This window comes from Alosa sapidissima, chromosome 7 (assembly GCF_018492685.1).
Source record: "Alosa sapidissima isolate fAloSap1 chromosome 7, fAloSap1.pri, whole genome shotgun sequence".
In the NCBI taxonomy this organism is placed as follows: domain Eukaryota; kingdom Metazoa; phylum Chordata; class Actinopteri; order Clupeiformes; family Clupeidae; genus Alosa; species Alosa sapidissima.
In genome coordinates, this window is record NC_055963.1 from 34830373 (window position 1) to 34858193 (window position 27821).

The 27821-nt window shown below is 42.3% G+C and overlaps 1 protein-coding gene across 1 annotated transcript in view; it reads right to left on the bottom strand.

Moving 5' to 3' along the window:
- Positions 1-1261: 1261 nt before the first annotated feature.
- ppih (peptidylprolyl isomerase H (cyclophilin H)) overlaps positions 1262-27821 on the bottom strand; it is an 83689-nt gene continuing 57129 nt past the window's right edge. The window contains exons 6-9 of the mRNA XM_042098012.1: positions 8792-8884; positions 8382-8469; positions 2620-2660; positions 1262-1662 (exon numbers count right to left, since the gene is read on the bottom strand). Of these exons, the coding sequence (XP_041953946.1) occupies positions 1594-1662; positions 2620-2660; positions 8382-8469; positions 8792-8884 (291 nt within the window). The 3' untranslated portion in view covers positions 1262-1593. The remainder of the gene's footprint in view (positions 1663-2619; positions 2661-8381; positions 8470-8791; positions 8885-27821) is intronic.

A 27821-nucleotide genomic window follows, 5' to 3' on the forward strand; every position in this document is an offset into this window, starting at 1 on the left:
ACACGGTTGGACCAGCTGCCTACCATGTTAACATGCTAGTCACTCAGTTTGGGCTTGTTTCAGGATAATTATATTGTTTCATTTGGATGTTTTTTATTATTATTATTTTAAATGCACTATATCAAACATTTACCCCATGCACTTAATTTGAGTACATAATAACCATATGTCAATCACTGTTGACACTTGCACTAACAGTGAAGTTTTTCACGTCTGCAGTTAGTGCTCTATCCCCAGGCCTGGCTGGGGGAGTTTGGGAGGGGCGGCTGTGTGGGAATGAGTCTGGCTTCAGTATGGGTCCACCCAGTGGCTGCGCGGGGACAAAGCATGGTGGAGTGGGAGCCCGTCCCACACTGCCCGTCTCCTTTGTCATGGAAATGTGTCTGGCACTGTTTACGAGTGCTGCTGGATGTGTGAAGGCCTTGTTGTTAATGGCAAGCCCTGTTGTCGCACACAAAGCCACGCTTCAGCGCTGACGCCCAGGATCCTGCGACCCAGGCCCAGAGCCGCATCTGAAAGGCCCTCTTTGTAGTGAAGCCAGGGCTGGGTGAGGTTGGGATGCGGGGCAGGCCAAGTGGCCCACACAAAGGAAGTTTCAACTGGGCAGTTGGCATCGGGGAGTTGGCCTTCCACAGGGTGTGCGCGCGTCTGCTGGTGGTGCTTTCGAGGACACGGGGAAGGCCTGTAATCCACCAGTTACCACGCACGCACGCACACACACGCACGCACACACAAAATGTAGGCTGTAGCCTTAGTGCAACCTGATATAACAGGTTAATCAGCATTTTAGCAGCATTTTACCATGGTAGCGTGATATACACATTTATGCTCATCACGGTGACAGATCCCAGTGCAGAGAGGACAGCAGGAGGTTTCCATCTGAGCAGCACACAGCAGCCATGAGCGACCCCAGCCAGAGACTCTGGGCTCAGGCACAGATGAATCACTTTGAGGGTGACGTACAAAAAACAAACAGGTTGATTTATTTGGTAACATAATCAGTTCCCCCTACAGTTGAGAAGTGCAAAAATAAACAAACTAAATATGCCTCTTTTTCAACAAAGTATGAACACAACTCCGATACAATATAGAGGGAAAACCCAAACTACAAACTTCCTATGGCTGTTTTACAAGCGATAAGACCTGCTCAGAGTGCGGCAGAAGTGCCGTTCGCCCTATTAACAGTTTATGTGCCATCAAAATGTTTTTGTAGATGAAATGATTTTATAATGGGGAAAAAAAACACACAATGCACACATTATTCAGGTGTTTGGCAGCACTGTATATTTGAAATTGTTCAGATCATTAAATCAGATTATTTTCCACGTGTTTGCGGCCAGTCCAACAGTAAAGCTCCTGTCCTTCAGGTGTCCCAGTGAAGAGCCTCTGCGTACAGGGGCCAGGTGCTGTCGAGAGGTGGGGTGGGTGGGGAGGGGGGTCTAACATGCCATATACCATTTGTTGCATGCACATACATACACACACACACACATTTTTACACCAGTCATCATAAGTAAAAATATTTCCGCACAGGGATAGGGAGTCGGAGTAGAAAACGGAGTCGGTCCAGAAAGCAGAAGGGCTCCAAGCGGGCTACATTTCCCCACACTGGCTAATCACTATGGGCAGCTTGGGCTTGTTGTTGGGGCCTGTGGGGACATTCTGGAGGGAGAGAGGGGCAGTTACTCAGCATGACAGAGCATTCTAGAAGCCACACAGGCATTTCAAGCATCAAAATGAAGCTGTAGAAAGCGCTCTGCACATCAGCGCCGACATTTTTAACTGGCAAGCATTGGTCAAACGTTGGATTTTATTGAATGGCGCCAACAAAATAGAACTGAATCGTAATCTACACGGTGGCCAGTGGCAAAGTGAAGCTGGTGTGCGGAGCTGTATTGGAATGTAATGTAATGGAATGCCGAAAGTGGAGTCTACCACACGCCAGTGTTGTAGTCAAGTGACTATGCCCCGAGTCCGAGTCCAGGTTCGAGTCTCCAGTGTTCAAGTGCGAGTCAAGTCCAAGTCATTAAAAAAAAGTCAAGTCCGAGTCGAGTCCACTACTCATCCGAGTCAAGTCCGAGTCTAGTCACTATTAAATGCAAAACAAACAACCTTCGAGGCATTCATGTCTCCAGGAATGTGGCGCCGTTAAAGTTAACGTCCGTTACTGTAGAAAAATGGCATGATGTGTGATGTAGGCCTATGACATGAAGCAGTAACATTCCATTGCATTAATATTAAAACTGAGAATAATTTAGATATTAAAATCATATACCAAATAATATTCTAATGACATATTATAGCCTAAAAAAAGTCGAGTCCTCGTCTCAATTTCCGAGTCTGAATGTACAAGTCCGAGTCCAAGTTCGAGTCATTCAGTGCTCAAATCCAAGTCAAGTCATGAGTCTCTAAATTTAGCTCATGACTCAGACTCGAGTCCGGGACTCGAGTACTACAACACTGCCACACGCATGTGGGCACCAATGTGCATAGCGCTTCACAACTATGGAAACCATGACAACCCATCACATCAATTCACAGTCACACCTCACTAACTAAAAACTGAAACATGAAAACAGCAAGCAGAAAATAAACAGGATATGAAGCGCGTCAACTAACCTCAATTTTCCTCATGACGAGTAGCCCATCCACCACTTTCCCTAGACAGAACAAACAGAGCAAAACATCACCTCAGCATCATCATAGCCTTAAAGGAACACCCTAACTCTTTTGCCGTCTGCCCCAGAGATAGAGATGAGGATACATAGAGTGGGTTCCTGGGTCCACTAAGTTGAGTGACATCAAAACATTCTCCTGTCCCCCCCCCAAAACTATAGAATTCTCCAACTTCCCAGGTGCTCATGAAAGCACCAATACCCTTCTCCTCTCTGTGCATGCAGTAACCCAGTCTGACACTGTTAGCCTAGCTTAGCATAATTCACTGGAATGGGTTACACCAGTTAGCCTATAGCTAAATGGGAGACACCACTCATGCTCCACGGCCAATGAAGTAACTGTTTGAACAGATACAGTCACCACATACCAACACTTTTAGGAGCTACACTACATTTACAATCTCTTAGGGTGTACTTGATTCTGATTGGCCATATATATATATATATATGATAGTCCATGGGCCAGATGAGATGTCGGTACCACTCAAGGTGGCAAAGGTTGCTTATACTTTTTGAAAAGATACATTTCTGTAGTTTGCATTTGTGTATGATAACCCTGGAGTCACAGCTAAATTAGTGTGCCTATCTTGTTATTGGCCTTTGTTAAAGACATATTTGCATATTTGATTTTATTATGTTTGGTATCATTTTAAAGAGCTCAGCTTTTTTCACCTTTTGTGAACACTTTGGACAAATACAGCCGACCCTGGAGCTTTTAATCACACAAATTTTCCTGCCATTTCCACCAAATCATCTTTTTTCTTTTAATCCTATGGCATCGGGGAGCATCAGAGATACAAAATACAAACACTGCAATACTGGCATGACTCTAAGGATTCAGAAAATTTACCCATATTATCTCATTCTGAGGTGGTGATTTTCAGCTTTATATCAGGCATGGCTTTTTTTTCGAAGAAAGGTAGTTTTGCCAACCTCTGAGACTCTGTCTTCAATTTATACTCAACCATCTTCTGGGCTTTGTGATTTTGTAGTGTATTTTGCTATTGCTGGTCCTGTCAGCACTGTCTGACCACTTCTATTTGATCTGAGCTTCAGACAGTGACAAATGTATGCTTGTTTGTGTGAGGCCAAAACTGGTGCATGAACATAACTTTTTGTCCATGAAGGGTTGAGACCAGACCAGGGTCAAACCTGAAACTTAAAAAGCCTCAGGGCAAGGCCACAAACACTGAAATTTCACTTCACATGAAAATTAATGGTTCTCTATCAGTCGAACTACTCAGCGTTAATCAATGGGAATACACTCCTCGATCATGTGATGACCACTGAAGTCCTCTAATAGGTTCCATTGGCACGAAACGGCTCGGCTTTATATTAGCCGGCACGGCCAATGCCAAACAGTGCCGTATATCTGAACAACATAAACGACCATATGGAAGTCCGAACTTAGCCGGCTGTTCTACTGCTCCCCTCCTAGTATTTCCTCCGCACATGATGTAAATGAGCTGTGTCTGAACGAAGCGGAAAACATGCGGTTAAGATTCACACCACGTGACGGCGTGTCAATGACGTTTCTTTCGTGCGTCCATGTGGCGGGAGCACTTAAATGCCAGGGTCATGACCATGTTGGAGTGGCATAATGCTGTCCAGAAAATCTCCGACCTGGAAAGACGAAGACATCACGGAGCTACATGAGGGCAGACAGCGTTGTGATAGAATACATGAAGGAAATGGCAAGAGACACGTTGATGTAGGCCTACAACCGCATCGCAAGCCCAAAGGAATCCAAAAGACCAAATCATCAAGCGCTGAAAAGGCAGTACAACGACGTCATTGATGACAATAACGGTATTACAGTATAATATAAGAGTATTTAATAAATTGTTAGCCAACACGGTCGGTTTTCTGTTCATTGATAGCCTTCTCATGACCTCACTGCTGAGCCCAATATTTTTTGAGAATGAATAATACCTAGCTAGAGAAAATGACAAAAATGACTTACGTAAATGCAACAGACACATACAGTATTTGACTAGTTTGCAGGAGCATACAAAAGGCATGTGAATGGCAGATTATCCTTTAGGCTGCCACTCAACGAAATGCAGGCATTGTAGTTAGCAGGTGCACCTGCCATTGGGACAGGAGAGATGCTTTTGGAAAAATAAACCAGGAAAAAATGAACCACTTCACCGTTATGTTAGTATTTTGTTTGCTGTTTTAAACCGTTGTATATGATGGCCTTGAAGTCTTGAGTTACTGAATTGGCTGGTACCATAAAGCCTACAAGTTCATGCATGCTCTCTCCAACGCAAACCAGATTTGGGTTCCATAGCCAAGTAATTCTGCTACATAACGTTGAAAACAGATAAATGTGTTTATTTGAAGCACAGATACAAATACTGTAGGTCAGCTTCAAGTAGGCCTATGCGCACTTACGTGACTACTTCAAGTATTAGCCTACGCACAATAGATTTTTCTTCTTTAGCCTACATAATGCATAGATTTTGTAAACAAAAACAACAGCTGTGACAGCGGCCGCATATATTCTGCGTCATAACACGCCTCTTGCGAACTCTGCAAGCCCCCACTCCTCACTCGACAACCACACAGAGATTCTGTAATGTGCGTGTATGTCGTTTACACATAAGTCAGTATAAGGTCCGCAGGTTAACATCATATCTGAATCACCCGAAGGGTCAGACCGTTTGACAAACCTTCACATATACTCCGGAGGTTATGTCTGAAAGCCCTTTTTCATTCTTCAGCGAAGTCTATTGCCACTGGTCTGAGAACGGAAGAATAGGATCTGAAACAATTGACGGAAGACAGAATAAACATTTTCTGTCAAATCAAATAATAAAAAAGCAATGTCCGAGGCCGCCCAAATGAAGCGGTGTGTCCAGGGGTGTGGGCAGGTCATTCCATTTGCATAAACTGTCTGGGTATATCTCATGCCCGGACAGAGTTGGCAGTCCCACAATTCTGCTCGCACTGGGGCCGAAGGCTGTCCTTTTCCGGGCTACCTTGCCTGAGGAGATGGAGGCAACGGCCCCCCTCCCAGTCCGCCACTCAAGGGGAGCCACTCGTGCGAGTGGCTGCTGGTTGAGCAGGGGGAGGCGAATTTGCCGGTCAGGCTGGCTGCAGAGTCCCCCACTCTCCAGGAAGCTCTCTGGGGTCTCATGATGATGACCAGGTATCCGTGGCGTCCGAGAGTAGCTTGCATAGTAGCTCGGACGATGCGCTCTTGGTGGAAACACTATTCAGCGTGATCACCCGTCCAGGGCTTCGGGCCCTTCTCTGCCCTGCACGGGGCAGAGGAGCAGGGGCTGATCCACTTGCCCAAGGTGGAGGAGGCGCTGTCTGCCTAACTCGCCCCCCAGGGAGCATCAGCCCGTAGCCCGGCCACTCTGCCATCTAAGCCATGCAGGGCCTCTGCAGGGTCAGGCGTCTAAAGCCATGCACCACAGCAATCCTCCAGGTCTACGCCAGGGAGAGCATGAGGCTGGCTGCGGAGGAAAACGAAGCCCACGACTCCACTCCCTGAATGGAGGAGAGCACTGAACCTGGCCTTGTGGGCCTCGAAGTGCGCAGCCCTGGCACAGGGCAGAGCAATGGGCCATTTGGTGGGGCTGGTACACCATCTGTGGCTCACGCTGTCCCAGCTACCCAAAAGGGAGTAGACTCCATTGCTGGATGCGCCTATCTCCCGCTCCGGATTGTTCGGGCCGACGATGGAGAGTATGAGGGAGCATTTCGAGGTGCCGCAGAATAGCGCCGTGGTGCACAAGACATTGCTGCCCCGGCAGGAGGCGATCTCCCATCCCGCCCCCCCACTAGCTCCGATGGCGGTACATCGGCAGAGACAGAGGTGCAGGCAGCACCCGCAGCAGCAGCAGCAGCCAAGATCGGCCGGTCAGCCCCAGAGGAATAGTTTCCCACAGCAGGGCGGATGCCTCCCTCCTAGGTTGGGGAGCGGTGTGCGAGGGGTGAGTGGTCCGAGGGACATGGAGCGAGCAGCTGCAGCAGCCCACATAAATGCGCTGGAACTTTTAACAGTGCATCTAGTGCTCAAGCATTTTCGCCGGCTAATCGCAGGGCGTGATGTATTGGTGAGGTCAGACAATACGACGTCGGTAGCCTTTATCAATCGGCAAGGCGGCATTTGCTTCCCGCAGCTATGCGGTCTGGCAAAAAGGTTGCTGTTATGGGAGAGGTGTCACAGAACAGAACAGAACAGAACAGGACAGCAGATATGCTCACGAGGGGCTCCCAATCACTAGCCTGGCTCTGTCCTACGTACTTCCGCTCAATTTTCATTTCCCTTCAGTAAGTCGTCTGGGTCTGCGGTATATTCACAGGTTTTCTCTGGCCAAAAATGTGCAGGTCCAATCAGCAAACAGAGGGAGTAGCTGAGAACGATGACGTTGAAGTTGTGCGCTAGTTTGAGCATGACATACGTTACGACCAAATGTTAGCGATTGATTATGGCAGATCAGAGTGGCTCTGGGCAGATCCAATAGTTTTTAACTAGTGGCCAGACTCTCTGTACATTATGAATTATGTACGAAAGTTGGGTAGGACCAGGCTACTATCACATTGGGAGTGGCATCTTCACCCACAGGTGGTGGAGGGGGTGTGGCAGCGCTTCGGGAAAGCTCATGTCGATCTCGTTGCCTCGCGCGACACGATATACTGTGTAAAAGTGGTTCTTCCTGACCGAGAGCGATGCTCTGCTAGGAGTGGATGCTCTGGCACACGAATAGCTGAAGGCCTTGCTGTATGCTTTCCCCCCGAAGGCATTGATCCCAGCGATGTTGGAGAGAGTGAGGAGAGACAGGCATAAAGTGATTCAGATAGCCCCTTGGCGCAATCAGATTTGGTTTCCGGTTTGACCCTGGTCTGGTCTCAACTCCTTCATGGACAAGAAATTATGCTCAAGCACTTGTTTTGGCGTCGCACAAACAAGCATACATTTGTCACTGTCAGAAGCTCAGATCAAATACAATTGGTCAGACAGTACTGACAGGACCAGCAATAGCAAAATAAACTACAAAATTACAAAGTCCAGAAGATGGTTGAGTATAAATTAAAGTCAGAGTCCAATAGCAAAGGAAACCTCAGAGGTTGGCAAAACTACCTTTCTTCGAAAAAACGGCATGCCTGATATAAAGTTGAAAATCACCACCTCAGAATGAGATAATATGGGTAAATTATACATTTTCTGAATCCTTAGAGTCATGCCAGTATTGCAGTGTCTGTATGTTGTATCTCTGATGCTCCCCGATGCCATAGGATTAAAAGAAAAAAGATAATTTGGAGGAAATGGCAGGACAATTTGTGTGATTAAAAGTTTGAAGAGCTCCAGGGTCGGCTGTATTTGTCCAAAGTGTTCACAAAAGGACTTGAATGAAAGCTGAGATTGTCCTCTTTAAAATTATACCAAACATAATAAAATCAAATATGCAAATATGTCTTTAACAAAGGCCAATAGCAAGATAGGCACCTGTGTCAAAAATGTTTTTTCAATGGGGGAGGGTATCTTTAACAGCTGATAACACTAATTTAGCTGTGACTCCAGAAGGGTTATCATACAAAAATGCAAACTACAGATATGTATATTTTCAAAAAGTATAAGCAACCTTTGCCACCTTGAGTGGTACCGACATCTCATCTGGCCCATGGACTATGATACATTACATGCAATACTCTAATGATGTGGTGATGTCACTGCCAGGTGAGACTCACCGAACACAACATGCTTCCCATCCAGCCAGTCACACTTGGTGCAGGTGATGAAGAACTGACAGCCATTAGTGCCGGGCCCACTGTTAGCCTGGAGACATACATAGAGAGAGAGATAGAGAGAGAGAAAGACAAGTCACACACGCATACAGAGAAATAAAAAGAAAAACACATAGAAAAACCCTGGCCTGTGTGTCTAACTCGTTTAACCGTAGACACAGGCATCCATGCACATGTACACACAAGCCTGTCACGATAATTATGTTATCGACTTCTCGCATGATATGAAAATGACCACAATAACTTCTGCAGACCTCTAAATTTACATTTGAGTCATCGGTTTGAAGTATAAAAATAGCTATGAAGACAGGCCTACACATACACAGAATATCACACCTGCCTGGCCATCTTACCATAGCCAGAAGACCTGGGGCTGAGTGCTTCATCTTGAAGTTTTCATCTGCAAAAGGACCTCTGTAGATGCTGCATATTCCAGTGCCATCCCCCTGCACACACACACAAACCCAGCAGTTCAATACACACAGATTAACAACAGACACTGGAACACAACAGTCAAATGAATCAACAGGTTCATCACACAGGTAATCATAATAAATCATTTAAGAAATTGGGTCAAAGGGGCACTCCTGATGAGTCTGGTATCACATTGTAAAGATAGTCTTTGAAACACTGTTCTATGTATCTTTTATAAAAACTACAATGCTTTTTGTAGTGTCATGTCTGTGTTGTATGTGTTTTCTATATGGACCCTGAATCTGGCGCGCGCGCACACACGCACACACACACACACACACACACAGAGAGCACAGAGCCTCCAATAATGGTTCAAACCCACAGACAAAAGCAGTACTACGCTGCATGGCCACCAGAGGGGGTAAGCATACAGACCACTGCTCTCCCCACAGAAGAGCTCTCATATAAGAGGAAGAGGAAACTCATCAGCACACCTAGGCAGGCGGCATGGCGAGCTGCAGAAAGGTGCAGCTGTAAGACCTAAAGCTGCCAGAGGTGGACGAAGTACACAATTCCTTTACTTAAGTGAAAGTATAGTCACACCTTACCAAATATTACTCCAATGCAAGTGGAAGTTGCTAAATCACATTTTTACTTAAAGTTGAAGTATAGAAGTACTTGCTTTTGAAAATACTTAAGTATACAAAAATACAAGCATTTGTCCTTTTTAATGTAATGGCCTTTTTTAATGTAATGGCCTTTACATCCAACAAAAAACATTTTACCTATTTTCATAACTTTGCAACTGTTCAAATGGATGCAATAATATAATTTAAATTATTATTCATTCTCTGTTCACAAATCTAAAAAATGTCACTGCCGAACACAAAACCAGATAACTGAATTATGAGTAGATTATTTATTGTTTATTATTACACGGCTCCTCACAAGGCAAGTAGAACGCTCCATTGACACTCCAAGTTTCCAAAAATATTAATACTCAAGTAAAGTACAGATACTCAAAAATCATACTTAAGTACAGTAATCAAGTAAATTTACTTAGTTACTGTCCACCCCTGAAAGCTGCACACATATTTCTATGCAGTATCTGTATCAGCAGGTTTTATATTTGAAGAGTTTGATTCCAAAATGCAATATCTCCATTTTTAAAAACATTAATAAATCATGTTATTATGACCGCCACTTCGCTGCGCGGCGGTCATATAGGTTTAGTCAGATTTTTTTTTTTTTCTTTTTCGCATGGCCAATTTTCCGTCAAAGATTTCCGGGACACTGAAAGACCAGGGTACACGAAACTTGGTGGGCATGTAGCCCCACATGGATAGCATGGAACCTTCGTTTTGATCTGTAGCCCCCCCACTGGACTGGACACCCCGAAAGGAGGGTAGGGCAGAAACAGTTTTCTGTGAATATCTCGAGAACCATAGGGTTTAGGAAGACAATCTTTTTTTTGTATGTTGATCTTAAGGGACCATGTCAACCATTCCATAACCACTCATTTCATGTATAGCGCCACCTAGTTAAAAACAATAAAGTAAAAATGAGGTGTTGTAATCGCAGGTATCTGTGACCGAACATGGTCAAAACCGCATGAAATTGGAAGTGTAGGATCATTATGACACCCTCTGAAGGCACGCCAAGTTTCGTGGAATTCCGTGCTAGGGCCTAGGAGGACCACCTCTTTTTTGTATGTTGGTCTTAAGGGGCCAACCCATCCCATTACCACTTATTTCATGTATAGCGCCACCTAGTTAAAAATTAAAAAGCAAAAAATTAGGTGTTGTAATCACAATATCTCTGGCTGACATGGTCAAAACTGCACGAAATTGAAAGCGTAGGATCATTATGACACCATCCGAATGCATGCCAAGTTTCGTGGACTTTTGTTCATGGGGGGCCATACAATAAATTAATTTATGTGTACATTTAGTGACCGTACACCAACAGAGTTTTCTGTGAATATCTTGAGAACCGTAGGGCCTAGGATGACCAATTTTTGGCGTCAGTTTGCCTCCAGAGGTCATGTTAACCCATTCCATATGCACACATGTGCATAAACAGATATTCACACACACACACACACACACACACACATACATTCACAGTAATCATACGTATGACACATACACACACAGTATACATATGTACGCATGCATGCACATGCACACACACAGGCACACCCACAAGCACGTGCACGCACACACACACAAACATAAACACGTACACATGCACACAATTCAAGAATTTCTCAGAATTATGAACAGGCAAGATGCGGGTGGGGTTGTATAAAATCCCAATGTACTATTGCAGTGACAGGGACACTGTACTGCAGGAGATGTTTTCCTTTGCATGAATGTTAAATTGAGGTCCTGACTCACCATGGTTGTTAAAAATCCCATTGCACTTATCGCAAAGAGTAGGTGGTTCCCTGATTTGCTTTATTTATGTACACATACATAAATACACACACACATGCGCACACACACACACACACACAAAAACACACTACACATGCACACACGCATACATGCACACACACGACACGCACAAACACGCACACACACGCAGGAACAAAGTAGGAAATGAACACAATTTGACAAGCGTGACATATTTTTCTGGAAAAAATGTGCTGGACTAGGCGGCGGTCATATTTTGTACCGCTCTGCGGTACATCTAGTTTAATTGCAGTGTTGGGTTAGGTTACTTTCAAATGTAATCCATTACAGAGTACAGACTACACACCAATTTTTGTAATCAGTATCGTAATCCATTGGATTACAAAAATAATGTAACGTAATTTGAATACTTTTGGATTACTTAAAAATAAAAAAACTCAAAAATGAAATACATTGAATAAAAAAAGACAGAGGTTACAAATACATTGAATAAAAAAGATAGCAAGCGGCACTTGCTGCCAGGTTGTGCTAGGTTGAGCGAATGGCCCAAAGATTTGTGTTGTGGTAATGCTATTTCTGCTACTTTATGGTACACACACTCTAAAATTGAGTTCCAAACCACCAACCCTGTGGCTGGGTTATGGAAAATGACCCAGCATGGGCTAACATAACCCAATAAATGGTCAAACTGCCACAACCCAGTAATTGGGTGCAGAAATAACCCAGCATTTTTTAGAGTGCATGTAGCCCCCACTCTCCCTTTTCACCACAAATTGCGTGTTCATGTCTAAACTTCACTCCTGATCTGGGTCATGACACCAATGCCTTGTGCTGATTTTCACGGCTCAGCCCTGCACTCGCCCGGACTCGAACCCACAAACAGCAGCACCTTGGATTCGGGAATCAAGCGTGCTAACAATCGAGCTAAAAGCCCAGTCTGTTGGCTCTCTTACTAGCACAACTCTTAAGGTGTTGGGAAGGAAGTTCACACAGTATACACAGTTATGTACCAGCTAGCTACAGGTACTCAACTGGAATAGGCCTATGAGCAGACATTGGGGGGTGTCCTCATTTTGGCCAATTTGTCCTCACTTTATAGATGACTTGTCCTCCTTTTCAGAGTCTGGTTGGTAGTCACCCTAGTTCTGCTACATTAAGGCCCCGTCCCAATTCTCTTCCCTTCACAACGGAGTTAGAAGTGTTAAGGGATTGAAATCTTTACCTACGAAATGGGATACCACTCGATGAGTCATTGCGTCATTAGTAGCTAACGAGTTCTCCTACGTCACACGCATCAACAAAAGTAGCCTAGTAGACGTTTCATTGATGAAAATGCCGGCTCCAAGTGTTATGTTAGCTTTTATCATCCTTCTCCGACCAACCAACGGAGAAATGAGATGAACACAGACGTCTTCGACGCCTACTAGCGATGTCGGATGTCTTTCAGCACACATGTAGCCTTTACTTCCCCTTTTAAACACAAATTATGACTATCAACTGGTCTTGTATTTCTGCACAGAACCACTCACATGAAGTGGACAAAATAGGCATCCATTTTATTCTCTAGCTGGGTCGCAGTTGGGTGTGCTAAAAGGCAATAACGCCTTAAATTATGACTTCTGGCAAGTTTTGTACAAATAAATGACAGGTTGACTTCAGGGATCCCTGAACACTTGGGCCCCTGGGCCTGGGTCCATTAGGCCTGTTCAGTAATCCATCCCTGCTCAAAAGTTTGCCTGTTTATAACTTTTGAACCGTTTTGGAATTCCTGGTGTGTGATATTCCATATGTAGTCTTATTCGAGTTTTAATAGCCTAAATGTTTGGGATTTTATGCCGGTCAAATACACTCGTGCGCCGCAATTGTAACACCCAGCTGAGTTTGCAAAGTTTGAAGAAGCAACCAACCAGGCCAACACTCAGGGCTGGATGTAGGGCTACAAAGAAAGCGCTAATAGGCTAGTGAGTTTTTCTATGCAGCAAACGCTGTGCGTAGACTGCGGCTATGCCTTAAAATACCCTAGTCTAGCAGATTGAGAAGTGGATGTCGTGAAAGTGAACAAACGATAGCCTGTTAGAAAGGCAAACAAACGTTAAAGTTGCTTTTGACATAGTAGCCTACAATGAAGAAAACTGATGCTCTGAATACTGAATCAGTCGTCTCTGAAAGTTTCTATAGCCTAATTGATGCATTTAACCGGAATTTGGATTTAATTTTTTCACCGCAAAACAGACGTGCACTGTTTTCATATGGTGGAGCACCTAATCGCTATTAGCACTTCTCCCCTGTGTTTTTGCGTGATAGCCTAGGCTGCTACCACTTTTCCCTCGCCCTCCCATAAATTCATCAATGCATATGAAAATATGTTACATGGTAGTATGTTCAAATGTATCATGAAAATTGTTCTTAAATCTTTAGTTGGATATTGGATGTGAGAAGCATAAAATGGGTGTTCCGTGGAATTCCGTGAATTAGTGAAACACACTCAGCACACAGTGAACACACAGTGAGATGAAGCACACACTAATCCCGGCGCAGTGAGCTGCCTACAACAACAGCGGCGGTCAGGGAGCAGTGAGGGGTTAGGTGCCTTGCTCAAGGGCACTTCAACCGTGCCTACTGGTTCGAACCGGCAACCCTCTGGTAACAAGTCTGAAGCGCTAACCAGTAGGCCACGGCTGCCCAACTTCTTTTTCCAAATGTATGAAAATTCGTTGAAATGGAGGATAAAGCGTTTTGGAATCAAACTCTTCTTTTAGCATTAACTTATAGCCCTCAGAAAATGTGCAATTGCCCATTGTTGGATAATATTAGAGGAAGCTCTCTGTTGGAATGTGCCAGAAAAGCATTTCCTGAAGGAAATACAGTGCATGAAAATGCAAAAAATTTATGATGTAAAATATCATACAGAGTAAAAACAAATAATGCAGTTGCAATAGTGTTGCTAGGGTGGTTGTTGTGCCAAATTAAGTGGTTACTATGCTGGTTGCTTGGCTAATCCTGTTGGTTGCTATATTGGTTGCTAGGTTGTAACTGTGGAAGTGGTTGCTAGGCTGTTGCTAGGGTACTTGAGGTGGTTGCTATATTGGTTGCTAGGTAGATGAGGTTTAATATAGTTGGAATGACTGAACAGTTAAATAGGTGGATAGTTTAAATCAGAGCCATATAAAGGTAGAGTTGCGACAACTCCATTGACGCTAATGTTCCATTTTTTTCCAACAATGGCAGCTAATGAAAGCCTCAAATAGTTCCCGGAAGTTAACAATTAATAATAGCAGCAGTGCAGTTACAGCAGTATAGACTGTTTGTAGCCAACATTTCAGACTCAGATTTACATTCCTTTGCCTCATCCGAATAATAATAATAATAATAATTACAGTAATAGTAGCAAAGTAATAGTAGGCTATCAATAGCCTAATTATAATAATAAACGATTTATGTATCGACTATGACTTTTCTGCTGCTCAGTCTTTATCAGTTCCTCATCAAATAAATTAAAAGAGGCTAAAAGCCCAATAAATGTGCCACACGTAATAGCCGAATATAAGATAACCCTTGCCTATCCCATTTCAATTAGGCAGCACTACACCACCACAAACAAGCTGTCATTGCGTTTTTGCGTTTAGTATGCCTACAACTTTTATGACGTGACGTTTCTTGGGCATTTAGCTACCATCACGTCAAGTTGTAACGTATGCGCAATACTCAGCTATGGATTTAAGTGGCTAAAAGGGAAACTTGGCAGGATTTCCCCCTCTGCTGGAGAAATTGTGCATTATGCTATTTCAAACTGAAAAAGGTAACGATAAAGCACATGGATTTGTTTACAGGCTAGCAAAACGGTTAGCATAAGTTCGGCAGACAATGTGGATGTTACAAGGTAAGAAACACGATTTAAACACGGTTTCTTGTTTCTCACTTCTCTTTCCGGACGGTAGTCTCAATGTTGCAAGGTTGGGTTTCCACCTGGGGACGCTAGGGCCAGAGAATGTCTAATAAGGGGAGAACCTTCACTCTCGGAACGCTTCCGGTGTGGTACTGCATCTAGGGGCGCTCGCGGGCGAGTCCAGAATGAATGGAGGACTATGGAGCTGTACCCCTCATCCACTTTTCTCGGGATATAATTGTTTTTCAAGTAATTTGAATATTGTATTCGAAAGGGGAGGCAAAGACAATACACTTGGTTGAGTATTATATTTTTTAAAGTCACTTAATTGTTCTAAAAAGCCTTTCAAACGTGTCAATGACATCATTCATTAGCATGATCATAGCATAGCATAGCATCCATGCTAGTGTGTTATGGGAAACAACGACCCAACCTGTAAGAAAACGAAAGGACATGACTCCCGGATTATTTCACTTTTGATTGATAATCCATATCCATTTTGCGAAAAATAAAATAAAATCTGAGGGTTTCAGTTGTTAAATAGGTGAAAACAATAAATGTAGCCATGTAGCTCCATAGGACCCCATGTATTTTGGACTCGCCCGCGATCGCCATCTAGGTGAACTCTGGTGAACTGCAGCCAAATTTGGTTTGTATGGGATTAATAGAGAGTGGGGAGGCTCTCCGTAGACGGGCTCTGCTAGGGCATACATGGGCAACATACGGCCCGCGGGCCACATCCGGCCCGTGGGCTTTCCCTGACCGGCCCGCGTAAGGTCCGTGAAAGAACAATAGTCAAGAGCCTAGCATAGAGATAATGCACGCTAATCAATATCGTTGCTTTTATTTTGAAAGCGACTGCTATTTGTACGCCCATACATTTGTGCGTGGATGCATACGATGTAAACACCCTCACTGATGTGCTGGTGAATAGAATTTATGCTTCTGCGTCGACACAATGCAGTTGCCTTTAAGTCGGCGTAAACCTTTCAAAGTTTTGTGTCTCTTATGTCTGCGTCGCTCACCACCGCAAAGGTTGTCAGAACGAACTCCTGCTGTTTGTTGGCGATACGAAGTGTTAATTTTAAAACGTTACTGGCAGATAGATAGTTTACATTCGGATAACCCCGTCATTGTAACCAAAATATGTCAGTTTATTTGCAAAGCTTATGTTAGAGAACTAGTATGATGCTACTACCCAGGTTGCTTGAAGCAGCCGGCTCAACACATAGGGCGAGTTGACCAATCACAGTTTTGTGCATAAAGTTAAAGCAAAAACATAGCCTACATTTTTAAAATAGTTTTCTTTGTGCATGTTGATTAACTAATTACAGCCTACTATTGTCTGCTCCACATTTTCATAGTCTAATTCTGCATAGAGTTAATTTAATGATGGTAATGATTTAATGATGAAATATTGCGTGTTGATGAAATGGTGGCACAGGCCTATGGTTGTACTGACTCCTTCACATTTTCATGGCCTAGCCTTATTATATAGATATTGTAGTACTTTTTCAGTCTTTGAAAACTGAAAAAAAAAGTCAATGTCAAATAATTTTTTCGAGAATGAGGATTAAATACTGGACATAGATTAAATAACCTATTGCTGTTTTTCCTTTGTCTCCCTCACATTTTCATCTGTTCTTACGAGTAGTAAACAAAACCATATGATTTACTTAATGTTATACAAGAACAGAATAGAATTGGACAGAATTAAGTTCAGACTTGAGTTCAGTATTTTGGGTCCGGCCCTCCTCAACAGTCCCAGTTTGTCATGTGGCCCCTTGGGGAAATGCCCACCCCTACGCTAGGGGCAGCAGGGAAAGTCACCATTTTCACCGGAACAGGTCATTTAACCATCCAAATGATTTCTAAACGGGTTTATTATGTTGAAATAGTTGCCAAGTTCCCTTTAAAGGCAGCAAAAGTGGGATATAGTGCAACTGCTTCCCCAAAACAATTCCTCCATAACTGTGTATTTAATCGTTTGATATGTGGATAACTTAAAGGTAAAGATTTTGTTATCACAAGGATAGCTGGTTCGTTATATGGCGAAGCATATAGCCAACTTTGTTTGCTGCAGTGAAGCTGAGTTTGTTGTTAACATTGTTGGTAACTGTCAGGGAATTTAACCCCAACATAGATACAATAGATACAACCACAACACGTATGGCTTTGCCCACAAAATCTGGTACCAAGAGGAGAGCCTGCTAATGTAAGGAAGAATTCCTCACACAATCAGTCTCTGACTCTGCAGCCCAAAAGCTGTCTTTTATTGTACAGATGCACACAGAAAATAGGAAGCAAGACATAGCGACTTCATTGTGACATACTCTTATCTCACCCACACAGTACACACACAGACAGGGTGCAGTTCCTGTCTGTCTGGGTGCACACTTAACTTGTACTCTCTGTTCTTAGAACTCAGCACAACAACATTTAACTGGAGCTCTCTTTTCTTAGAACTCAGCACAACAATATTTCTGCTTACACAAATGGTTAATGGCTTGTCTTTCAACAAGCTTTGACATGTTTTTCTTCAGCAATAGAGTCATGCAGGATGAGCGTGCATAGAGGCCATGGCGGTGGAGTGCATTACCTATGATTTTCTCTGTAACAATTGAACCTGCTGCCTCCAAGTCTTTCTGTAGCTGGCTCTTGGGCTACTCTTCTGACTATCCTTTTTAACTTCCTGGTCAGAAATCTTGCAAGGAGATCCTGTGCATGGCCAGTTGATGATGCAGTGATGTTCCTTCCACTTGCAGATAATGGCTCAAATACTGCTTGCTGGATGATTCTGAAGTTTTGAAGTGCATCTGTAACCAGTTCCATTTATATGTTTTGCAACAATAAGGTTGCAAAGGTCTTGGAAGAGCTCTTTGCTTTTACCCATCATGAAATGTTTCTTGTGTGACACCTTGGTAACAAAAAACCTTTTTATAGCCCACCAGTATGTTCTAACCCATCTTATATCAATTTGCACAGATAGGAGGGATAATTTCTCTAATTACGTATAAATTCCAGTTTGTTCCTTGCCATTCCTTGCCTTTGTGTACTGCTTTTTCTTAGCGTGTTCAATACTTTTTCCTTGTGCCATTCGACTTTTTTACTCATAACTCTACTTTTAGACATTAATGTTTGGATTTTCATACATGTGTGGATTACCTAAGTTACTAATGTCCGGTACAAATTTCATGTGAATAGCCTCACTGGAAGTATATTTTCTGAAAAAAATGTTGACATGTTCAATACTTATTTTCCCCGCTGTATGTTACATTCATTTTCATTGGCAAAAGCTAGCCTAATATGCATGAGAACCTATATAGATTTGAGGGAGATGCAGCTGTTAGCATCAGCACGGTCATATTAACACAGCAGGTACTAGCCCAGTGAAGGATCGTGTAAACCCCATCCCCAGAAACCAGTTTCAAACCAAGCTTGCGCTGATATGATGCATGATCACTGATCAAATTGCTATTTTCTGACAGGATGAGCACAACCATGCAGGTTCTCTGAATCTCAAGCACTTTAGCCTACCATCTTAATGCTGTATTCACAGCACGGTGAATGACAAACGGATCAAGGACTATCACGTTTTATATGTTATTATGATCACGCATCGCATTACTATGGGGTTACTGTGTAGGTAATGCTACGGTTAACACATGCCCACCATTCAGAGGAGGCTTCTATAAGACTACAGGTGAAGCAGTGCTTCACTAAAAAAAAAAAAAGTTTAAAAAAAAAACACAAAAAAAATCTTACAATAATCCCAATTTTACTCCTTTGAAACAGAAAAACAGTCACTAGCCCAAGCTGTTTTCCTGAAATCAATTCTATGAGTGACAACAGCGCCATCGTCACCCGCGGTGGAACAGAGAATTACAGTGAATCAGACTGCTTCCCCAATTTTACGTTTTGCTTCACTACCATAGATATCTTTTCCCATTGACTTCAATCAGAGAATAGGCCCTGTCACACTGGCGAAATCGCCGCGATTTTATGTACCAGAATCGCGGAACGACTGTCCCTTTCACATAGACCGAGGCGGAACGGCGGGACAAAGTGTCTCGCCAAATTTACTACCAAGCCCCCTAGACATTTGGCCGAGTTTTTTCGTTCCGGCACCAGTGTGAATGGGTCAAGGCGGAAAGGGGAATCTGGGCGGGCATTTCGATGCTATGTCCAGCCCACCACAGGAGATTGCAAATAAATCTAACTGATCAAAAGCAGCAATAGCATAGACAGCACATTATGTCAATCTATAAATTCACAAAGTCTCCAGTCATTCAATGCCTGCTAGAGTTGACTGTAGCTTGGAATGCAATCAGTTGCCATAATAGGCTATCCTAAAATCCAGCGAAAAAACAAAACATGAACTCATGAGCGTTTGTCTGCCCTATATGTATATCCTCTGATTGTAATGCTTACAGATATCTAGGCGATATTTGTAACATTTGTTTTGTATTTGGCCTGTTATAAAATCATGTAGACCTATTGAACAATTTAAACACATTAGGAACTGCAAAGTTGGAGACATGCATAAAGACATTGCTGCAAATTTTAAACCGGATTACTCTGGAATGGCTAACTGTACAGGGGCATGCTTTACACCTTTGTGTTCGGTAAGGTCTGCTGTTTATTCTGATATATGGTTTGTCATGTGTTGAGGTAAAGTTCGCAAAGTATTCCACCAAGATGAATGGGTAGGGAGACGGGCGCAAAAAAAATGATTAAATTAAAGTTACTAAGTTATGATTAAATTAAAGTTTTCTCGCAAACCGTTTACCACAACAACTAATCACTAACATCGTTTAAAAGCTGAGAAAGGGCTCTTCCGTGTGATACATGTGATGTCTGTGATAATAGGCTACTTCGCAAGTAGTTCAGCAAATTTGGGTGGGACAGAATACAGAGCAGCAGCTCTGGCCATATCGGCTCTGGCTCACATGATGTACTGCTTTAAATGCATTATCGCTTCAATGTGCTTATGTCGCGATTTCCGATAGGCCCAGGCCTAGAGAAAAGACAGCTATGGTAACCTAACAATTAGGATTTGCTTTGCCTACATTGCTGTTTGGTTGTCCCAAACTTTGAGATGATCCATACTGCATTAACTGAATCTAACCCGAACTGCGATGTTCCAAACAGAGTGACAGGATGCAATGCCTAATAATCTCACTGCCTTCGGCATAACTGCTAACAGTGCGCCTAGGCCTACTGTTAAACACCTGAAAAATATTAAGCTGCTGTTTTCTTTTCATGACGAGCACTAGGCCTACGCTTGAATGATTTAAGTTTTTAAGCGCCAGAACTGCTTATCACGTCGTGTGACAAAGTTTACACCAATCATCATCTTCTAATGTATCCTTATGTTGAGATGTCCATTCTCTTTGCCCTATGCTATCATTTGTGCGCGAAGCATGTTAAGGCAATACACAAGCTATTTTTTATTGTTGTAATATTGAATGATTTCATGAATAAATTGTACGCACAGTGCGTACAGGATTACGGCTGGCGGCGCCACTGACCAAGGCCACAGTAGCCTGTGAACCTCTGATTTTCAAAGGGGAATCACGGCGAACGCAAGGGCAACTCTTCTCTTCAATTTCCCTTCCAAATTACTTTTTATTGTCTGAAGGCATCTATCGCAAGAATCTAACATTCTAACAGCAACAGCAAAGCAAATTGCAAGCTAACCAAAGTGCAGTCGGTTCTCCCGCCATGGTTTTTGAAATCACACACCTGCTGTATCTGAAGCCCCACGCACGCATAATAAGGCCTACGACTATCACTCTACACGCCCCCTGTTGCACGTCACCCTTGCAAGTGACGTCACGTTTTGTTCGCGCCACAGCAAAATAGCCTAGTGGACGGCAAGAACACAAATCAAATCAATGGGTTGTAATGGGACATATCGCACAGCTAGGAGATTATAGTGAGATTTAACCGTAGTAATGCCCTTCCACGACTGTTGGCTTATTGTTTGGAATACAACAACATCCCATGTTCTTGCATAGATATATTTTGGTTTGTTTCCTTTGTGTTTCGGGAGTATTTCAACCACAATTGCATGCTTATCTCCTCAGTGTAAGAAGCACAGCAGCGGTTGCTATAGCAACCATAGACTGAACAGGACGGCAGATAGCACTTAGGCAAAGTCTTTGGCAAGATCTGAATGTAAACAGATAATACCGTTCAAGTTTTTTTTAAATTTCCTATTTCTTTCAATTCTTTAACTTAAGACATGTAAGAAGTAAGTTTATTCGCTGGGCAACGTACAAACTGACGAGTTACATTAGCCCTAGCACTATGAGCTACGATAAACGTTAGCTAGAATAGCTTCTAAGTGTGGCAGCTAGTTATTATTTCATGTTCTGATATGACATTCTTAACGTTTTGACTATGTTACAACTGATAAAAGCAAGACAAATAAAGTAACCAAATCGCTTTGCAATATTTTAGTCCAGAAATACTTATGGGCGTTCATTTACCATAATGTTAATTACAGTAGCCTAACGTAACGTTATCTCCCCTTGCTGTTACCACCAGTTTTAATAACTTTACATTTGCGATCATGACCCATTTCATCTAACAACACCACTGGCATCTTCTTTGACTATCAGACCCCAAACAGCAATACATTGAACTACAAAGATGTTATAGTAATGGTGTTCAGTTCATCATAATCTTTATCACATAATGTAATTTGCCGTCCGTCTCCCATCTTTTTGCCGTCCAGCATGGAGCCGTCACGTGACTTAAGTCACGTGTCTGCAAGGGGTGAATAGCTGATCCTGCCTCCTGGCTCCCCAAAATGCCGCATCAGGTGAATACATCAGCAGACCGGCAAATTTTCACCTCGCTTTCAGACACAAAAAGACGGCAAAAAGATGTCTCCTCTTCCCGCAAATTTAGCGGGATCGCTGTGTGAAAAGGCCTAATGTCTAATAAGGGGAGAACCGCCACTCTCGGGAAACTTCCGGTTTCTGAACTGGTTGCAGTTCCTGTTCTGGTTCCACATGAGTGCAGAATGAATGGAGGCCTATGAAGCTGTACCCCTCAAATCCACTTTTCTCGGGATATCATTTTTTGCCCAGAAATTCGAATGTTGCAGTCAAAAGAGGGGGCAGAGAAAATACAAACCGCTGAGTATTATATTTTTTGAGTCACTTATTTGTTATAAAAAGCCTTTCAAATGTGTCAATGACGTCATTCATTAGCAGAAAGCTAGTGTGTTGTGGGCAACAACGACCCAACCTGTAAGAAATCGAAAGGACGTGACTACTCGTTCATTCAACTTTTGACCTATAATCCATATTGAGCTTGCAGAAACCACAATCAAATCTTCAATTTCTCAACAACAACCAGGTGAAAGAGACAAATTTAGCCGTCTAGCTCCATAGACCCCCATTGTTTTTGCACTTATTCGTGATCGCCCCTGGCGGAACTGCAACAGATTGCAGGTACAATGAGTTAATAGGGAGTGATCCGGCTCTCCGTAAACGGGCTCTGCTTCAATGTAAATCCAGTGAAAACCCAGGCAGCTCGTGGATTTTTTCCGTTTCAATTGATCCTTATGGCAGATAAGTCCCACCCGTGAAGCAGTGACTGATTGAGCACACTTCCTGCCGTTGAATATGATTGACGCAACACTCTGGCCAATCACTGTCTCCATTAGTGAGCTTGCTTGCCATCACTTTTGCCTTCAGTAACCTTACTAGAGTTTCATTATAAATTGTGTAACTCATTCACCTAGTTTGTTTTACATTCATTTTGTAAGGTACATTGGATTTTTTTCTGTGTAGGGGAGAAAGTTTTATTTAGGATTATTGTGTGTAGCTCTGTGTTTTCTAACATCAGCTAGGGGGGAAAGCAGCTAGAAGCTAGCTTCTAATGTTAGTGACTAAGTCCTAGTAGCAAGATGGATTCGACGGAAGTTTCAGGCGATGAACATCGCTGACCGCAACTTACAGGATTCTTTACAGTTTTTTGAAATGAGGAGAACTTATGAGTGAATGCAGAGGGGAGACCAATAGACTTCCAATAGACTTCCTCCATGTAGGCTATGCATTAGAAAGTGCAGCTTCTCAACGTACAGTAGCCGTCCTGCAAGTTCACCGATGTGTTATGATAACATTAGCCTATGCTATGGATGTGTTATAACGTCTTGGCTTCCCATTTTAAATCGTCAACTTTGTCAAAGCCAATTCAGAACAATCTGCTTGAAGCTAAATTTCAACTACCATTTAAAAACGAAATAGATACAACACCGTTTTTCGTGTGGCATATTGATATCGTACTGTAACATTATGTTGATGTGGCTGGAGTGATTCAGAAAAATGTTATAGGATTCTTCAGTGTATCAGGAGGTAAATGCCAAGTGGATTTTTAGTTTTGTACAGAAGGAAGGCAGTGACAGAAACAAACTGTTTGGTCAAACATATGCCAGAGCAGCAGTCATGGTATAATTTCTTAATGTGAGTTCCTTAAGTGAACGCTGCATATGCGCAGTTTATTCTTTGTTATATGCATAAAGGTTCAATCTAGTGTCAAGGAGCCCAGAGGCAAGAATGTGAGTCTATCTCAATTGGTGTACTTACGTGAGTACACTTTTGTGTAGTACACTATGTGCACTGTGTGCTTACTGGCGGAGTGAGCACATTTTAACAAAATAGTATTGTCTCATATCAAACACTAACTCCGTGCACTTCACGGAAATGACGATCGCAAACATTTTAATATAACTTTATTGGCGTCCTCAATTCGACAGTGACATGGTCATACTGTGTCAAAACATGAACCGTTTATGTTATAACTTGCTTGTACCTCCGTAAAGTCTGTTTTCCACTGCTGCTGCTTCAGCTTTCTCAACCGCGATTACCACGAGTTTGAAAACGCTCCCTCCCCTTCCGCTATTTGGCCAAGATGGCGTCCGTTAAGGGCGAAAAGTGTCCAGCGTTGCACACTCAGCTTTTTGATCGTAATGAGTGCACCATCCGGGAACTTGCAGCGCCCTTCGTGTCGTTGGAATTTTCAGTGTGAACACCCTCATGCACTCAAATTAGGTATTGTAAGTGCAGAAGTACGCGATTTGAGACATAGTCTGTGTCTCTCAATAGGCTACTGAATTTGACATTGCTTAGAGCCTGCACTATGCCTAATGGGGCATAATTAGTAGCTTAGAATTTTGAAAGGTTGTTTCAAGATGTTGTGTACATCAACAACTTGGCATTAATACACTGCAAAAACTGCTTATCTAATACAGTTTAACCAAGTGTTATTCATCTTATATCAAGATCAGAAAATATAGTTGGTATTTTTTTCAGTATATAGAGACTTACCTAGTCACTAATTAGTGCTAAAATGGAGATGCTCTTTTTGGGGGTCATGACCATAGATAGCCTAGTCTTTGCAAGCAATATGTCTAACAAAAATATGCAAACTTATAATACATAAACCTTGTTTACTGTCTTATTCAGTCTTAGGCCTAGTACACCCCATTTGTGGATTGTACTTTGAGATGGTGGTAAACAGGTCTTGATTTCTCAACAAATTACTTTGTCTAGCTCATTGTAGACAGTTCAATGTCATCATGTGTCTCATACATTCAACCTCACCAACTTTGGCAGGTGTGTTAGGCGCAATGTTCGTTTCCGGGGGTGTGTGTGTGTGTGTGGGGGGGGGGGGGGGTCATAATTTCATAACTGCTTCACTAGAAAAAAAATACCACCAGCCGCCACTGCCACTATTACACTGGAGAGATGTTAGAAAACTTTTTTTTTTTAAAAATGTATTCTCCCGAGACGAAGAACTACCAGAGAAAACGTTGGGGAGAAAACTCAGACAAGTTAATGTTAGACTTAGACTAGCTGTGTTACAGTTTCTCGTTGCAAAATTAAAATCTCCATGCGCTTTTGTAGGCTACACGCAGTCTCAAAAACACTGTTTACAGCTCTTGAGTCACATACTACATTTTTTTATAACAATAATTTAGATAGGCCTAGGCTACACTTATGGGGTAGGTGCTATTGCGTTTTCTAAAGAATCCCCCGTCTTGGTTTTGTACATAAACTAATATTAAGTGACACATACGTAAAAGGGAGAAGGAAAGGTCACCTTCCGATATTTAGCAGGCTACGGTCTGGAATTTAATTTAATATTGTTGTAATGGTAGGATAACTACACAGTTTACACAATAATTACACTGTGTTATAAATATTGTATATCAATGCATTTATTGTCTGTCAATTACCCAAAATTGTGGCTCTGTCTCTCATTGAACAGTCGCTTATTTAATGCATTCTAATCCATTGTCAATCACTTCCGGGAACTTTTTAAAGTTTACATGAACCACGTGACCTTAACGAATTTTGAACACCCATTGTCGCAACTCTACCTTTATATGGCTCTGGTTTAAATGGTTAAATTATTTGCTAGGTAGATGAGGTTTAATATAGTTGGAATGACTGAACAGTTAAATAGGTGGATAGTTTAAATGGTTAAATTATTTGCGAGGTAGATGAGGTTTAATATAGTTGAAATGACTGAACAGTTAAATAGGGGGATAGTTTAAATTGTTAAATTATTTGCTAGGTAGATGAGGTTTAATATAGTTGGAATGACTGAACAGTTAGAACCCTTAGAACCCTAAGCTGTTTTTAGGGCATTTTCACTACCTTTATTCTAGTCATTGTAAGTGCCACACACACATATTATATATTGTTTTTTTCAGCAGAGTCTAGGCTATCCAGATCTGCCATCATTTCATGTATTAGTACTAGCATTGATATTTTGATGTTTAAAGAGTTAAAATATCAAAAGCGTATTACAAAAATTATTATATTTCGACATGTATCTCACCACAGCAAGCTCATAGCTCTACATGCATTTCATGTGTGTGTAGGGCAGACTGTCCTGAATCGGGCAATATAATTGCCATGTTGGAGGGATACTCTGGGGCTAAGCAATTTACAGAAATATGTGGTGTGTGATTTACAGAAATAAATGCCATTTTTTATTTAGTGATGAAAAATGACCTTTCTGCGCTCCATATCTGTGACACAAACTTATCTGACCTGACTTGACCTGAGGTTGCGTGTTAGCCTGCGTGCCTATGGTGTATGCACTCATAATGATTCTCAACTTTTTACTGCATTGCCATGAACAAAGTAAAGGCAAAAAAGGTGTTTCTTTGTTGAACAAATTGGAATGCAATGTGAGCCTTGAATTGGATATGCAGGAATTTGCTAGGATCTCAAAACCGGATTATGAACATGCTGCCATAGAGAAACACACGATAGCGTTGGATTATAAACGTGAAAAACGTGGGGTAAGTCCAGCTATGTGAAGTTATTATTTTTCTGTCGCTTCGTCTGTTTTATAACCCAGATGGATGTACGTGGTATCAAATGATAGCTGTGAGTCTCCTCTTTCATCTGAAATGTGTGGCATATCTATCCAATCACAGGTCTGTGAGTAATTCAAACGAGAGTAATGGGTGTGCAGCGTTGGTTTGTGTGCATGACGTTATTATTTTGCGATCACTTTGTCTGTTTTTACAAGCCAGAAGGATCGATATACATGGTACCAATGGATAACCCTGTGTCTCCTCTTTCATTTGATATGCTTGCCATATCGATGCGATCACGGGTTCGCAAGTAATTGCAACGAGAGTAATGGGTGCGCAGGTGAAGGCAGAGAAGTATAGACTGTAAACATGACGCAATTTGATTTAATTTCTTGATTTTTTTTTCTTCATACTTTGGAAACTGTTTCTGCTCTGTCATGCAATAAAGGCTGCAATGAACAGATCCGGAGCAATGTAACAGAGAAGAAAGGGTGTGTTTTTTGACACACTTTGCGTCAATCGGGTTCTAAGGGTTAAATAGGTGGATAGTTTAAATGGTTAAATTATTCGATAGGGAATTATTGTAGTGAGGACTTATTTTGAAACAGTTGTGGACAGAGGAAACAGTTAAACAGGATGTGTAATCTTAAGAGAATGAGAATATGCTTAAAGGAATTATCCGGAGTAAAATGCACTTTAGATCGATTTACGGATGATTGGGAGTACATACGTTTTAAAAAAAAAAAAAAACATAGTCCAGTATTTCTTTTGAAATTGAAATGAAGTTGTATGGACTGGACTATGTTTTTTTTTTTTTTTTTAAACGGCGACGAAATTGTGAATTTCCAGAGCACACTTGGCAATCGACTCCTACAGCAGCAAAGATGGCAACATTTCCGGAAAGATTACTGGCTTGATGAAATTCATTCTGGACTCTCTATCCGACCACATAAAGACCTCGGGATACTTCGGTTTGGCTTTAGGGACCCTCTACTCACTACCACGTGTGCAATGTTGTTTGGAACTGTAGAAGAGGTATAAAAATAGCGTTTTGTAGCGGCGAAATAATATGCCCTTCTCACTTCCACGCTAACGAGCTTTGACTAAAAACGGTAACATCGAACTTTCTCAAAACACATCCGAATGACATGATTTGGATGTCAACTCAACGTATGTACTCCCAATCATCCGTAAATCGATCTAAAGTGCATTTTACTCCGGATAATTCCTTTAAAGCCTGAGAAACTGACAGTTGGTGCAGGTGGCCTGGCCACCTGGCCTAGGATTCTAATTGCTTAACGGCCCTATTGTGACGT